Here is a 12,500-nt window from a genome sequence, read left to right as displayed (position 1 = left end):
GAGCTCTCTTTCTCTGATTACTTATTTAGCTCTTATCTTTACTTTAAAATTTTTTTTTTGTGGTTTTAAAGAAAAAAATTCACTGCTAAGAATAAGCCAACAGTGGGTATATTTTGTGAATGTGTTTTATAAACAAAAGCTGAATAGCTAAATGAATTTAAAATTCAAAATTAATGCTTCAATTGATTATAGAAATCTCACTTTCAACAAGATAAAAAAAATAGCAATGGCGCTATATAAAAAAATTCAATTTTCTTAAATAATTCAATAAAAAAAAATAGAGAGTAAAAACTTTAGAACTTCAGGACGTTTTCTGCTCAGTTTCATTCACAAAGTTGAAAAAAAAATGTATTTTTGGTCGATGCGAGTTTCCTCCACAATCTAGCAGTTGAAGAATAAATGTATCGTTGCTCAATACGCTTTCTTTTTGTACTGACGTTGCTTTTTCGTTTGTATCTCGCAGACTGCCCGAACCTACTGTGCCGCCAACAGCGATGACCTCGAGGAGGCCATCCTGCATATCAAGGGGGTGTATCCCAACGCCCCTCTCATGGCCACTGGCATCTCCCTTGGAGGGTGAGTCCTCGGGAAAATCGTCAGGACCTTAACTCTTTTTCCCGTTTCTCTGTTTTCTCACCACCTCTATTACCCTTCATTTTTATTACCGTGCTAGGCGATATATCTTAGCAATCCATGTTTACCAACAGTTATACTCGTATAAGTGGATAAGCAACTTGGTGGAGTAATGAGAACTTTGGGTGTGGAGGAAATGCCCCCTAAATCACGATGACGTCACTGGCAGAGGGTTGACGGATTGGGTGAGGGACAAACTGTCTCTTCGGGTTTTACTCCTGATGCCTGCCGATTGATCTTACTAGAATTAGTATGGACTGGCAGGGGTCACTTGCCCTTGTTAGGTAGACATTACGCATCACAAGGAACTGGCTATCCTTTAATGTATCTAGCCAATGAATCCTCTATGGAGGCATTTTGCATCAATAAGCGTAGATGATGATGATGATGATTTATCACCCATATCAATGAACTTGCTATATTTGCTTTAGAGCAATATTGATCCATTACTCCTTGACATGGACCACCAAGGTCTGGTGTTTGTTTTTCCACAACTATAGGAATCCTCCTTTTATATTCGGTCTGTAGTTTTAAACGAGAAGAGACATAGCCACTTTCTGTACCCCTTCCCATATACAGACACATAGGAAGGGTAATTTCCCAAGCTTAGATTTACAGTGATAAATAAGATTAATTAACAAAGCAGAAGGAAAGTGGCATTAATACTTGGGTAATTTTGCAATTGTCTTCTAATTATATATCAAGATCATATTCTCATACATTTGCTTGTCCATAACTTTGTTATATAGGTTTCGTAGGCTATGTTATACAATGAAGAAATGTATATATGCATACACTTCTACCTGAGGGCTGAACGAATCGATCTCTCCGCAGAATGATTTTGGGCAACTACTTGGTTACCCGCGGGGAGAAGGCATCCGAGTACCTGGTTGCTGCCATGGTTCTCTCCATCCCCTGGAACGTGTTCGTGGGCACCGAGAGCCTGGAGAAGCCCCTCTGGAACCTGCTGCTCAACAGACATCTCGCCGGATGTCTCTGCGACTCCATCAGGAACATGCGGGAGCAGCTGGAGGGGAACTATGATTGGGATCTGGATCATGTCATGCAGGTGAGATTAATTTATTATTACTATTATCACTAGCTAAGTTACATCTCTAGTTGGAAAACCAGTATGCTATAAGCTCAAAGGGTCCCAACAGGGGAAAATAGCCCAGTGAGGAAAGGAAATAAGGATAGGACATCGTGCCTGAGTGTACCCTCAAGCAAGCGAACTCTAACCTCAGACAGACGACGACTGTGGTACAGAGGCCAAGATACTACCCAAGACCAGATACCATGGTTCGATTTTGAGAGTGTCCTTCTTCTAGAAGAGTTGATTACCATAGCTAAAGAGTCTCTTCTACCTTTACCAAGAGGAAAGTAGACACTAAACAATTATAGGTAACCTGGATAAATACACATCAAAGTTTAGCCTTTCCTTGTGTATGTTTACGTCCCAAGCTGGTTAATAAGATAGATGATGGTGTTTAAATTCAACATGGTTAGATTCAGGTCCTTTTGGATAGATTAGAGTTACAAGGAGAGTGTGGCTGTTACATGTAAGGGTCAACTTCATAGATGGAAGCTTCCTGAATAAGTAGAAGTACTATCAAAGACTCGTATCCATCTAGCTCAGTAAAAGCTCTTTGTACACTTACATCTAACTATAAAAGTGAAGATTATAGTATCAAGCTCAAATTATACATAAATGCACATCTACTTATAGAAGTCAATCTCAAGGCTGACTCTTGTATGTGGCTTTGCATGTAAAAGTTAGAGTAAAGGTACCGTTGACCCATTTAAGTCAGAGGCCCAGACGGTCTCGCATCCTGTGCCTGCATAGGTAAAACTTCCAGAGTAAGCTAAGGGTACCATTAATCTTTATATTTCAGAGACCTATACCAAGTTTTACATCCTCTTTAAGCAAAAACTATATACATAGCCTGCACCCACCACAGTTGGGGATTAAAGAAAAGCTCGCAATTAACTGGAAAGGCCAAATTTATGCTCAGATTGCAGCAGTCTGTATTGCATAAGCTTCTAGAATCGTCTTCAAATCTGTATCAGATATATCTTTCTTTATAAGTCAAAGTTTATGGTACGTACCCAAATTCAATCTGACAACGAAGATTGTCCGTTTACCTTGCTCCGACGAGTCTGACAACCAAGATTGTCCGTTTACCTTGCTGCGACGAGTCTGACAACCAAGATTGTCCGTTTACCTTGCTCCGACGAGTCTGACAACCAAGATTGTCCGTTTACCTTACTCCGACGAGTAAGAACCTCGCAGAATTGATGCGATGAAAATCCTTGTTAAGGTTTCACTGGAAACTGTACTTTGGAAAGACACAAGTTATGGTAGAAGCAGCACTTCTAGAAGGACACTCCTGAATCAAACCATAGTTATCTAGTCTTGGATAGTGCCATAGCCTCTGTACCATCGTCTTCCACAGTCATAGGTAAGAGTTCTCTTGATTGAGGGTGCACTCAGACACACTATTGTATCTTTTTTATCTTCCTCTTGTTTAGTTAAAGTTTGTATAGTTTATGTGGAAATATTTATTTTGATGTTGTTACTCTTCTTAAAATATTTCATTTTTCCTTGTTTCCTTTCCTCACTGGGTGATTTTCCTATTGGACCCCCCTAGGCTTGTAGCATCCTGCTTTTCCAACTAGGGTTGTAGCTTAGCAAGTAATAATAATAATCATAATGATAATTTAATTTGATTTTATTTTACTTTCCTTTCAAAAACACTATTTTCACAGAATTTTTATCATAGATTCTCAGATTTTGATGTGCTACCCAATACATAAATCATGTCTAAGGGTATAGGGGTTATGTAATCGATAACACAAACATTACGTTTCCTGGTTCATTTATTTATTTATTTATTCATTTATTCTTATGTGAATCTTAAACTAGATGAAATGTAGTTCCCAAAAGCCAAATCTTGCACATACGAAACTAATTTGTGAATAATTTTAATGGTCTGGCAGGATTAACATTTGAATGATGTAAAATGCGAGAGGTTTAAATCTCTTTCAAAAATAACATACAGTTTTTAACTATTAAATGGAATAGCTTAGTAATTTTGAGTATACCATGGAATACCCCTTTGTTATTCTGGTATACCTATCGTCAGATAATCAGACCAAACGAAATATAACTTAGAATAATATGATTCATTAACATCCTTTAAAACATCCCAGTGATTGACGTGGAGGATGCCTACCTAGAGTTGTATTTTAGTAGCCAATCTCCTAAAACATCCTTCAAAACCTCTTAGTGATTTACGGTATTTGGAGGATGTCTACCTGAAGTTATATTCCAGCAGCCAGTCTCCTAAACGCCTTTCTGTCTTGCAGAGCAAAACCATACGAGAATTTGACAGCAGGTTCACGGCCATCCAGTTTGGATTCCGGGACGTGGAGGATTACTACCGCTCCGCCTGCCTCCACGACAAGCTGGACGAGATCAAGGTGCCTCTCCTGTGTCTGTCGGCTGCGGATGACCCCTTCCAACCTATAGAAGGTAAGTATGGAACCAAGGTCAGATGAGTTTTAAAGCCTAAGGAAGGTAATGACGAGAGGAAGGTCAAGTAAGCTGAGGATTGGAACAGAGTTATTGGCTGTCTTCAGCCAGTAAAAACTACAGGTGAGAACGAGGTCAACGACCCTTTCCAAAGGAACGTAATGACGAGAGGAAGGTCAAGTAAGCTGAGGATTGGAACAGAGTTATTGACAGTCATCAGCCTGTAGAAACTACGGGTGAAAACGAGGTCAACGACCCTTTCCAAAGGAACGTAATGACGAGAGGAAGGTCAAGTAAGCTGAGGATCAGAACAGAGTTATTGGCCGTCTTCAGCCAGTAGAAACTACATATAAGAATGAGGTCAAGGACTCTTTCCTATTGCTGTGGTACCCTATTGGAAATGCCCCCTGCCTGGCTATCTGTTAGACAAAGATTCAAGATCCACTCAAGCTCTATAGTAGCTAGCAGTGTCTGTAACATTACCATCTGTATAAGCTAAGGATGGGAGGAGGGGTTTGGGAAACAGCCATTGCCTGGGCCTCCATGGTCCTAACTTGATAGAGAGAGGGCTTGGGTAGTAATCTTATGCTTATATGGCTGCTCTCCAAGGTGTTGTCACATCCCTTGCTTCTGTCATTTATGAACAACCTTTAAACCCTTAATAGAGGATAAGATGAGAAGAAACTTGCTAGCCTGTTTCCTTTTACCAACCCAAAGATGACCCACCTGTTTACCAGTTACCAAGTACCCACTTCTTTGCACAGGTCAACAGAGGTACAAGGGGTATTAACATAATTCGCTCATACTACCTTGACCTTACCCACAATAAACTGGGTCTTTTTGCAGATAATGGAAGGGTAAGACGGATCAAACCACAAGACCTTGTAGTCTAGGCAATATGTTGAATCTGCCTTTAAATCATACAAACAAACTGACTTTGTGATTGTTTTAGATTAAAATTCTGAGCTCAATGGCATACATTAGTCTTCAAATACAGAAACAAAGACACTATACTACAGCTGTACACATCCCTAGTAAGACTTCATCTAGAATACAGAGTCCAATTCTGCGCTCCAAGTATTCAAAAGGATATAGATAGACTGAAAACAGTACAATCTACGGCCACCATACTAGTTCCAACACTAAGGCAATTTGGGTATAGACAAAGGATGGAAAGTTTGAACTTATTTGATCTAAAAACGTGATGACTAAAGGGACAGTCAATAGAGGTATTCAAAATTCTTAAAGGAATAACAAATGTAGATTACAACAATCTTTTCTCGCTTAGCACAAATCAGTCCAGAAGTAATGGATACTAACTAGAATTGAAGTTACGACACCACTCAATGTGGCAATTTGTTTTACATACAAAATTGCAAATACTTGAAATAGACTTCCAGCGGATGTAGTAAACAGTAACATGCTAAATGAGTTCAAGAATAAGTTAGACAAGATTATAAGAACTCTCTGAACGCTTAAACTAAATCATTCGACCAAAGAGCAAATGGAGTCTCCGCACGTGGATTAAAAAGCCTTTCAGACATCCAAAATCCTTGTAACTCTAAAGCACACACACATTATTATATCATATAAGTACAATACAAAAATAAATGGGAGTTTATTTTACTTGGTATATCTTTTTATCATCACTGATTTTATAACCACAGAAATTAATAAAAAAAATCATTTATGGGTCCCAAATTTATATAAGGTAATGAAGTTTTTTCTCTATTTTTCACTCTTTTGGGATAACAGGAGCCTTGCTATAAACTCGTCGACACATAAAATGTGCTGCGCTATCCACTCCTAACCCAATTGCATCCACCATCGTATACTAAATGTCTTATAAATTTACAGTATTATGATCTTTAATATTGCCGTATATAAAATTCTCATTCATCTCCCTTACGTATCCTGCCTGGCTCGCCTTAACCTTTCAGGGTTCTGGAAATCATTGTGGATGAGTATTTGAGCAGTGCTTGAGCTTCAAGGTTTCTAGTAATGTCTGGGAGGAGTAGGTTTGGGGGGAGTCTATACGTCTATCTGCCGAGTCATCAGCCTCCATTCCCTTGCCCTCCCTGGTCTTCGCTTGATGGAGAGGGGCTTGGGCACTTAAATGTATACATGACTGGTCTCTATGGCATTATCCTGTCCTTTGCTTATGCCATTCATGAATGACCTTTTAAACCTTTACTGCTATATCGAAAGCACACTGTTATCCAACTCTAATATCCTCCTTTCTACCTCTCGACAGGAATTCCCATAGAGGCGGCCAACAAATCGAGCCACGTGGCCATCGTCGTCACGGCCAGAGGAGGCCACATCGGCTTCATGGAAGGCATCCTGCCAACCAACACTTACTACAGCGACCGTCTGTACGGCCAGTTGATCAAAGGGATCTTCTCCAGCCTAGACGAGATGAAAGACATCCGGGAAGAGGCCAACAGGTTCGCGAAGGAAAACGCGCTGGGAAAATCCGAGAAGACATCGTCGGCGTCTTAACCCCGGGTAGCACTAGCTCAGGTTATATTGTTGATCACATTTGCTTTATTTGTCTCTGGTTTTTTTTATCAGTCTAGTTTCAAAGAGGCGCTGCCGTTGCTTCGCAGCGATGCGCTCTCGAGTAGAGGGCTGAGGACGGCTGACTTGGGTCGTGTTTGGGACATGTCGTAACTATTGTAAGACGTGGACTATCCACAGTGACAAATGACATTGTAAAGGGGACCTATGACAAACATATACCAGGGAAATCCAAAGACTGCATTAATAGTGTATTTATAATATGTATATTCTGTGATGACACTGGACATTATAGAAGGGGTAGAATAATCTAGCAATAATATCCACAATTTACAATGATGAAAGGTTGAATGTGTATGATAGTATATATAAAATAATTGTAAATGTTATGCAAATTATTTATATGTGATAAATTTCTATGCACATTATATGATGACTAAGGACATTATAATGAATCATAGCTTTATGGTGTTATGCATTGCATGCAAACGCCAGACACTATGTAAAATTTACAATGATATATACTCTTCAACAGGCATGGGCAACTTGTGTAGTTGTTTTGAGACCCGCGAGATTTTCTAGGTTACCGAAACTATTTATTTATACCAGTAATTATCTTTATCAGCATTAGAAATAGCAAATAAGATGTCAGGTTTCCATAAACTTTCATAGTAAGACAAAAAAAAACAGAAATTGGGCAAAAAATAGTATATATTGGACAAGCCCTTACTGGTGAAATGTGACCGCCAGTTGAAAAACAGTTGCTCGTGCCTGTTTTACGATAACCAGGGTAGAGTAGAGACTACTAAATCGGGTGCTCGTTGTTATAACAAACATATTGTTTATAGTTTAAATTTAAGAGATATAACAAACGTATTGTTTCTAGTTTGAATTTAAGAGATATAACCAAAGTTGTTGAATCGTTTGAAGCTCTGAATCGAGTTTCGGGTAATTTGTTAGTTGTTTACACACTGTGATTGCAAAGGCGTCTAGAATGTTTGCAAAACGAGGAACCCGCGCACGAGATCAGTCGATCTCGCGGAGAGAGGCACCGTTAACGCCATGTTTCCCCGTACGTCTACAGATGCTCATAGTAATAATTAGTACAAATTGATGTTTGTTACTTTGTTTGTAGAACACCAATTCTCGACGTGTACGTTCAGATTGCATCTGGCGGTATTCAGGGGTACCCACTGTATGTATATATATATATATATATATATATATATATATATATATATATATATATATATATATATATATACACACACATTTATTCATAGTTGTTCTGTTTTGAAATTGATGTTATATTAAGCAAAGAGGCGCGAGAGAGGTTCTATGTTCAATTATTTAATATGCTTTCCCTAATGACCACTGAATACTTTTGTTTAAAATCTAAAAAAAAAAAAATGGAAATCTAATATATAATTCATGGTTTTCTATTAAAATGGCAGGGTAAAATTATCAATTGTCATATGCTGAAAAGAAAAAAAAATATATCCCCGTAAAGACTTATGTAAGTTACCGTTTAAATGAACACTACTATCAAAGAAAACTGGTTAATGCTAATACATATATATACCAAAGAAAACGAAATTTTTCGCTTTTATTGGGTAACTCGCATAAAATAACATGGCCCCCTATTAGTATAGTCTATTTTTATTCCTTTGGCCTCTCCACAACGAAACAGTCAGAATTTTAGTAATTTGAAGGCTAAGGCTGTTCCAAAATGGTTGAATAAATGGATAAGAAGGCCTAGATTGGATATTTTATCCATAGGATAGCTTTATAGAAGGATATTTATCCTGACAGTTTGATGGGAGACAAGAACATGGACACTAACTTACAACTTATCATAGGGATACAAACGTTTGTGGATTAATAGATTGGGTAATTAAGTTTATAATAAATTTGTATTGAATTAAAACACTCCCAGCTAATTCTATATAGAATATTTGAACATAGAAATGAAAGCATTTGTTATGGTAGTGTATATATCATCTAAATATTCTTCTACTGTAAATTTTAGATAAAGTGGTCATTGGATGAAATTACATATTAGTTGTTCTATGGTTATGTTAGCGCAGTGATGTCCGTGTGCAGCCCAGATCCGCAAGAAAGGCGTAAGGAGACCCTTTTCGTTGAAATTGCTAAGGTTCGTATTACATACACGTACTGAACAAACTGCGGAAGTTTATAGGTCGATTGATTGAATCAAGGTTTTCTGGCATCCTGACATCTAAGGCCACTGACGCATATATAATTTATTATGAATAAAGAATAAAAGAACATTCAATTAAAACCATAAAAGCAAAGATGTCGTTTTAAAAATTAAATAGCTTTCAGAAGACCTGCTTCTGAAGTAAAGCTAAAAATACCGCTAGAATGGTAAGACACGTCGTGTCCAAGAATCTTGGCAAGGATGAACCTGCCATCATACCTTGAGCCTCAAACGGATATCCATTTCTTTCAATACTATGTGGACCATTCGGTCAACAAACGCCTCGCTGTCAAGGGTACCAAACAGTTGTCGCAATATGGATACCATAAGAATCATTCAGGGGTAGGGACGTCAGTGCACCTGTAGTGGTGTATTGTAGGCATTCCTTCAGTTCCTTTACTTCCGTTTTGGCTTCTTTTCTTCCAATCTCTTATAATTTTGAGCCCCTTGTGTAGCTGGGCTTTCACTATATAAACTTAGGGGGCCCAGCGCCTGGCTAAAAGCCCAAATCCAATATGGATGTCTCAAATTCGTGATGATTTCGAACAAATCTGTTTTATCGAAGGTTGTTGAAGACTCGCAATTGACGTTTCAGTCGACGAATTATATGTTCGCGGTAGATAATTCCGACGAATCGTCCGTATGCCTAAAGTAGGTTTGTTTAATAAAGAGCGTTTATAGAAAATATAAATAGAGCTAAAGCCTATATTACCACAGGGCTACAGCACTGGACGTTGGAAAATGTTGTCGTGAATGTACAGTAGCGAAGTTGAGATACAAGTGTCTCGGTGCTTTTTCTGTTGACTTTTATAGATTTGGCACTAGCTTCAAAGTGGTTCAATAAGCAATGAACACAGAATGCATATACTTCATAACTCAAAATAATATCAATAATTAGTTATATACGCATATTCGTCAAACTGAGTTCCAAGAAAAAGTATACTAAAACTCGACAACTGTGAGAAAAACAAATCAATTTACTTGTAATTTAGTTGTATGTATATCTAGTAGATTAGAGCTACAGTTTTCTTATTGTAATTTTTATTTAATTTTGATTTTGAGGTAGTTTAACTCCTCTATTCCTTCATCAATCAAACCGATCTACCTAACAATGCCTTTTGGATAACAAACGTTTGTTGGCGGAGGTTTACTAACGTAACCCTTACGGGGTTTGGGGGGGTTCACAAGGTCCAGTGCTTGTAACCTTTCTGGGCAATCTCGTGTGCAATACATTACAAGTCTGGAAAAGCAGATACAGAAAACCAGAGGCTGAAATGAAGTGTTAAGTGAACTAAACATGATATAAAAATGTTCAGGCTTGTCAGGTTGGTAAGTATAGCCAGATGAATTAGAATTAGTCTTGGTGGGTTGTTTGGAATGGCCATAAGACTTAGTCAGTCTTGTCAAGTTGTTAATAGCCAGATGAATTAGGGTCAGTCTTGCCAGGTTGTTAACTATTGCCAGATGAATTAGGGTCAGTCTTATCAGGTTGTTAATAGCCAGATGAATTAAGGTCAGTCTTATCAGGTTGTTAAGAATAGCCAGATGAAATAGGGTCAGTCTTATCAGGTTGTTAATAGCCAGATGAATTAGGGTCAGTCTTATCAGGTTGTTAATAGCCAGATGAATTAGGGTCAGTCTTATCAGGTTGTTAATAGCCAGATGAATTAAGGTCAGTCTTATCAGGTTGTTAATACCCAGATGAATTAGGGTCAGTCTTAACAGGTTGTTAAGAATAGCCAGATAAATTAGGGTCAGTCTTATCAGGTTGTTAGCTATGGCCAGACAAATTAATTTCAGTCTTATCAGGTTAAGAATAGCCAGAGAAATTAAGGTCAGTCTTATCAGGTTAAGAATAGCCAGAGGAAATAGGGTCAGTCTTATCAGGTTAAGAATAGCCAGAGGAATTAAGGTCAGTCTTATCAGGTTAAGAATTGCCAGAGGAATTAAGGTCAGTCTCATCAGGTTTTCAGATATGACCAGAATATTCAAGGTAAATCTTTTCAGATTGTCTGATATGGCTAGATATATTTGGTCAGTCTTGTCAGGTTGATATATATGACCATAGAATTTAGTCAGTCTTATCGGGTTGCCAGACACGACCCGACGATTTAGTTAGTCTTATCGGGTTGTCGAGTATAGTCAGAAGATTTAGTCAGTCTTATCGGGTTGCCAGACACGACCCGACGATTTAGTCAGTCTTATCAGGCTGTCAGGTATAGCCAGAAGATTTAGTCAGTCTTATCCGGTTGTCAGTTAGGATGAGAAGATTTAGTCAGTCTTTTCCGGTTGTCAGTTAGGATGAGAAGATTTAGTCAGTCTTTTCCGGTTGTCAGTTAGGATGAGAAGATCTAGTCAGTCTTATCTGGTTGTCAGTTAGGACAAGGTGGAGATTTAGTCAGTCTTGTCGGATTGCCAAATATGACTAGAAGATTATAGCACTGGCATTTACATTCGTCGCAGCGTTCAGTCCTAGAATGATTTAGCGAGAAGATTTAAAAGATACATTCTTAACCTTCTACATTTTGTTTTCTTGAGGCAAATTGTTCAGGCAACAATTTCAATCTTTTGTTTTAGAGTAAAATTACGATTATTAAATCGCCCGCTTCTTATATTACGACGCACTGCCGAAACTTGCACGGATCAAAGAGACGAACTAAATATTATGCAAAAATCACAAAAATGAACAAAACATTCTCATTACTTCAAAAAACTTCGCACAAATCAGTGACAAACTAAATAGATACGCAAAACATTGCATCACGCTTCAGAAAAGACGCACTGTCTTGTTAGCTTTGTTTCAGCACAGGCTCTTGTTTCTTTAAAGGCCTGTCCACACGAGCGGGCCTGATCGACATACTCCAGGGTTGGAAGGTAAATTCTGGCGGGCTTACCCATGAATGTTGTCCACATGGATGAGTCGATGGAGAGGTGGGCATGCCCGACGGTGCCAGTAGAGCGTTCAGTGTGGTACCATAAACGTGGTGGCTACCGAAAAGAAGAATATATTGCTTTGATAATTGCTTTGTGTGTGATGAAAAATAAGAGAATATGGTCCAAAGAATGGCTCGGCAAATGAAATGTATATGTTAACGTACGTCTGTCAGTGTCGAATCTCAAGGCATCGGTGAACACCATAGTGATTTCGCTACAAGATCCATCAGGCGATTTAACGGTTTGACCGTCAAATGTGCCAGTCAGAGGAGAATTTATCTGTTAATGTACGTCTGCCATGGTCGAAACTCAAGGCATCGCTAAAAGACCCATCAAGCGATTTTACAGTTTGCCCGTCAAGCGTGCCCGTTAGAGGGGAGGTCCGCCGATCAGGCTCAGTCGTGTGGACAGGCCTTTAGCAAGACCCACTTGTAATATTTGGCCAAACCCAGCCCATCCTTCACCCATCCCAGGGCCAAACTTGCTATTACTGCTACTATTAATAATTAGGGAAATTGTTACTTTATAATTAAAATTATAAGATTAAACAATGTTTATAAAGAAAAAATATCTTGGAGTTTTATTTGTTCCTTATTGAATAAAAATAAAGTGGTGTTATTTTCATTGGTATCGTAACCAGTGTATGCGACCCGTCAAAAA

General features: G+C 38.5%; 1 protein-coding gene across 1 annotated transcript in view; it reads left to right on the top strand.

Annotated features, from left to right (window-relative positions):
• The window catches only part of LOC137619169 (phospholipase ABHD3-like), a 14,160-nt gene extending 1,750 nt beyond the window's left edge, over window positions 1-12,410 (top strand). The window contains exons 3-6 of the mRNA XM_068349355.1: window positions 464-576; window positions 1,468-1,702; window positions 4,000-4,165; window positions 6,420-12,410. Of these exons, the coding sequence (XP_068205456.1) occupies window positions 464-576; window positions 1,468-1,702; window positions 4,000-4,165; window positions 6,420-6,667 (762 nt within the window). The 3' untranslated portion in view covers window positions 6,668-12,410. The remainder of the gene's footprint in view (window positions 1-463; window positions 577-1,467; window positions 1,703-3,999; window positions 4,166-6,419) is intronic.
• The last annotated feature ends 90 nt before the right edge of the window (window positions 12,411-12,500 follow it).

This window comes from Palaemon carinicauda, chromosome 25 (assembly GCF_036898095.1).
Source record: "Palaemon carinicauda isolate YSFRI2023 chromosome 25, ASM3689809v2, whole genome shotgun sequence".
Taxonomy (NCBI): Eukaryota; Metazoa; Arthropoda; class Malacostraca; order Decapoda; family Palaemonidae; genus Palaemon; species Palaemon carinicauda.
This window is presented reverse-complemented; position numbering and strand designations above follow the sequence as displayed.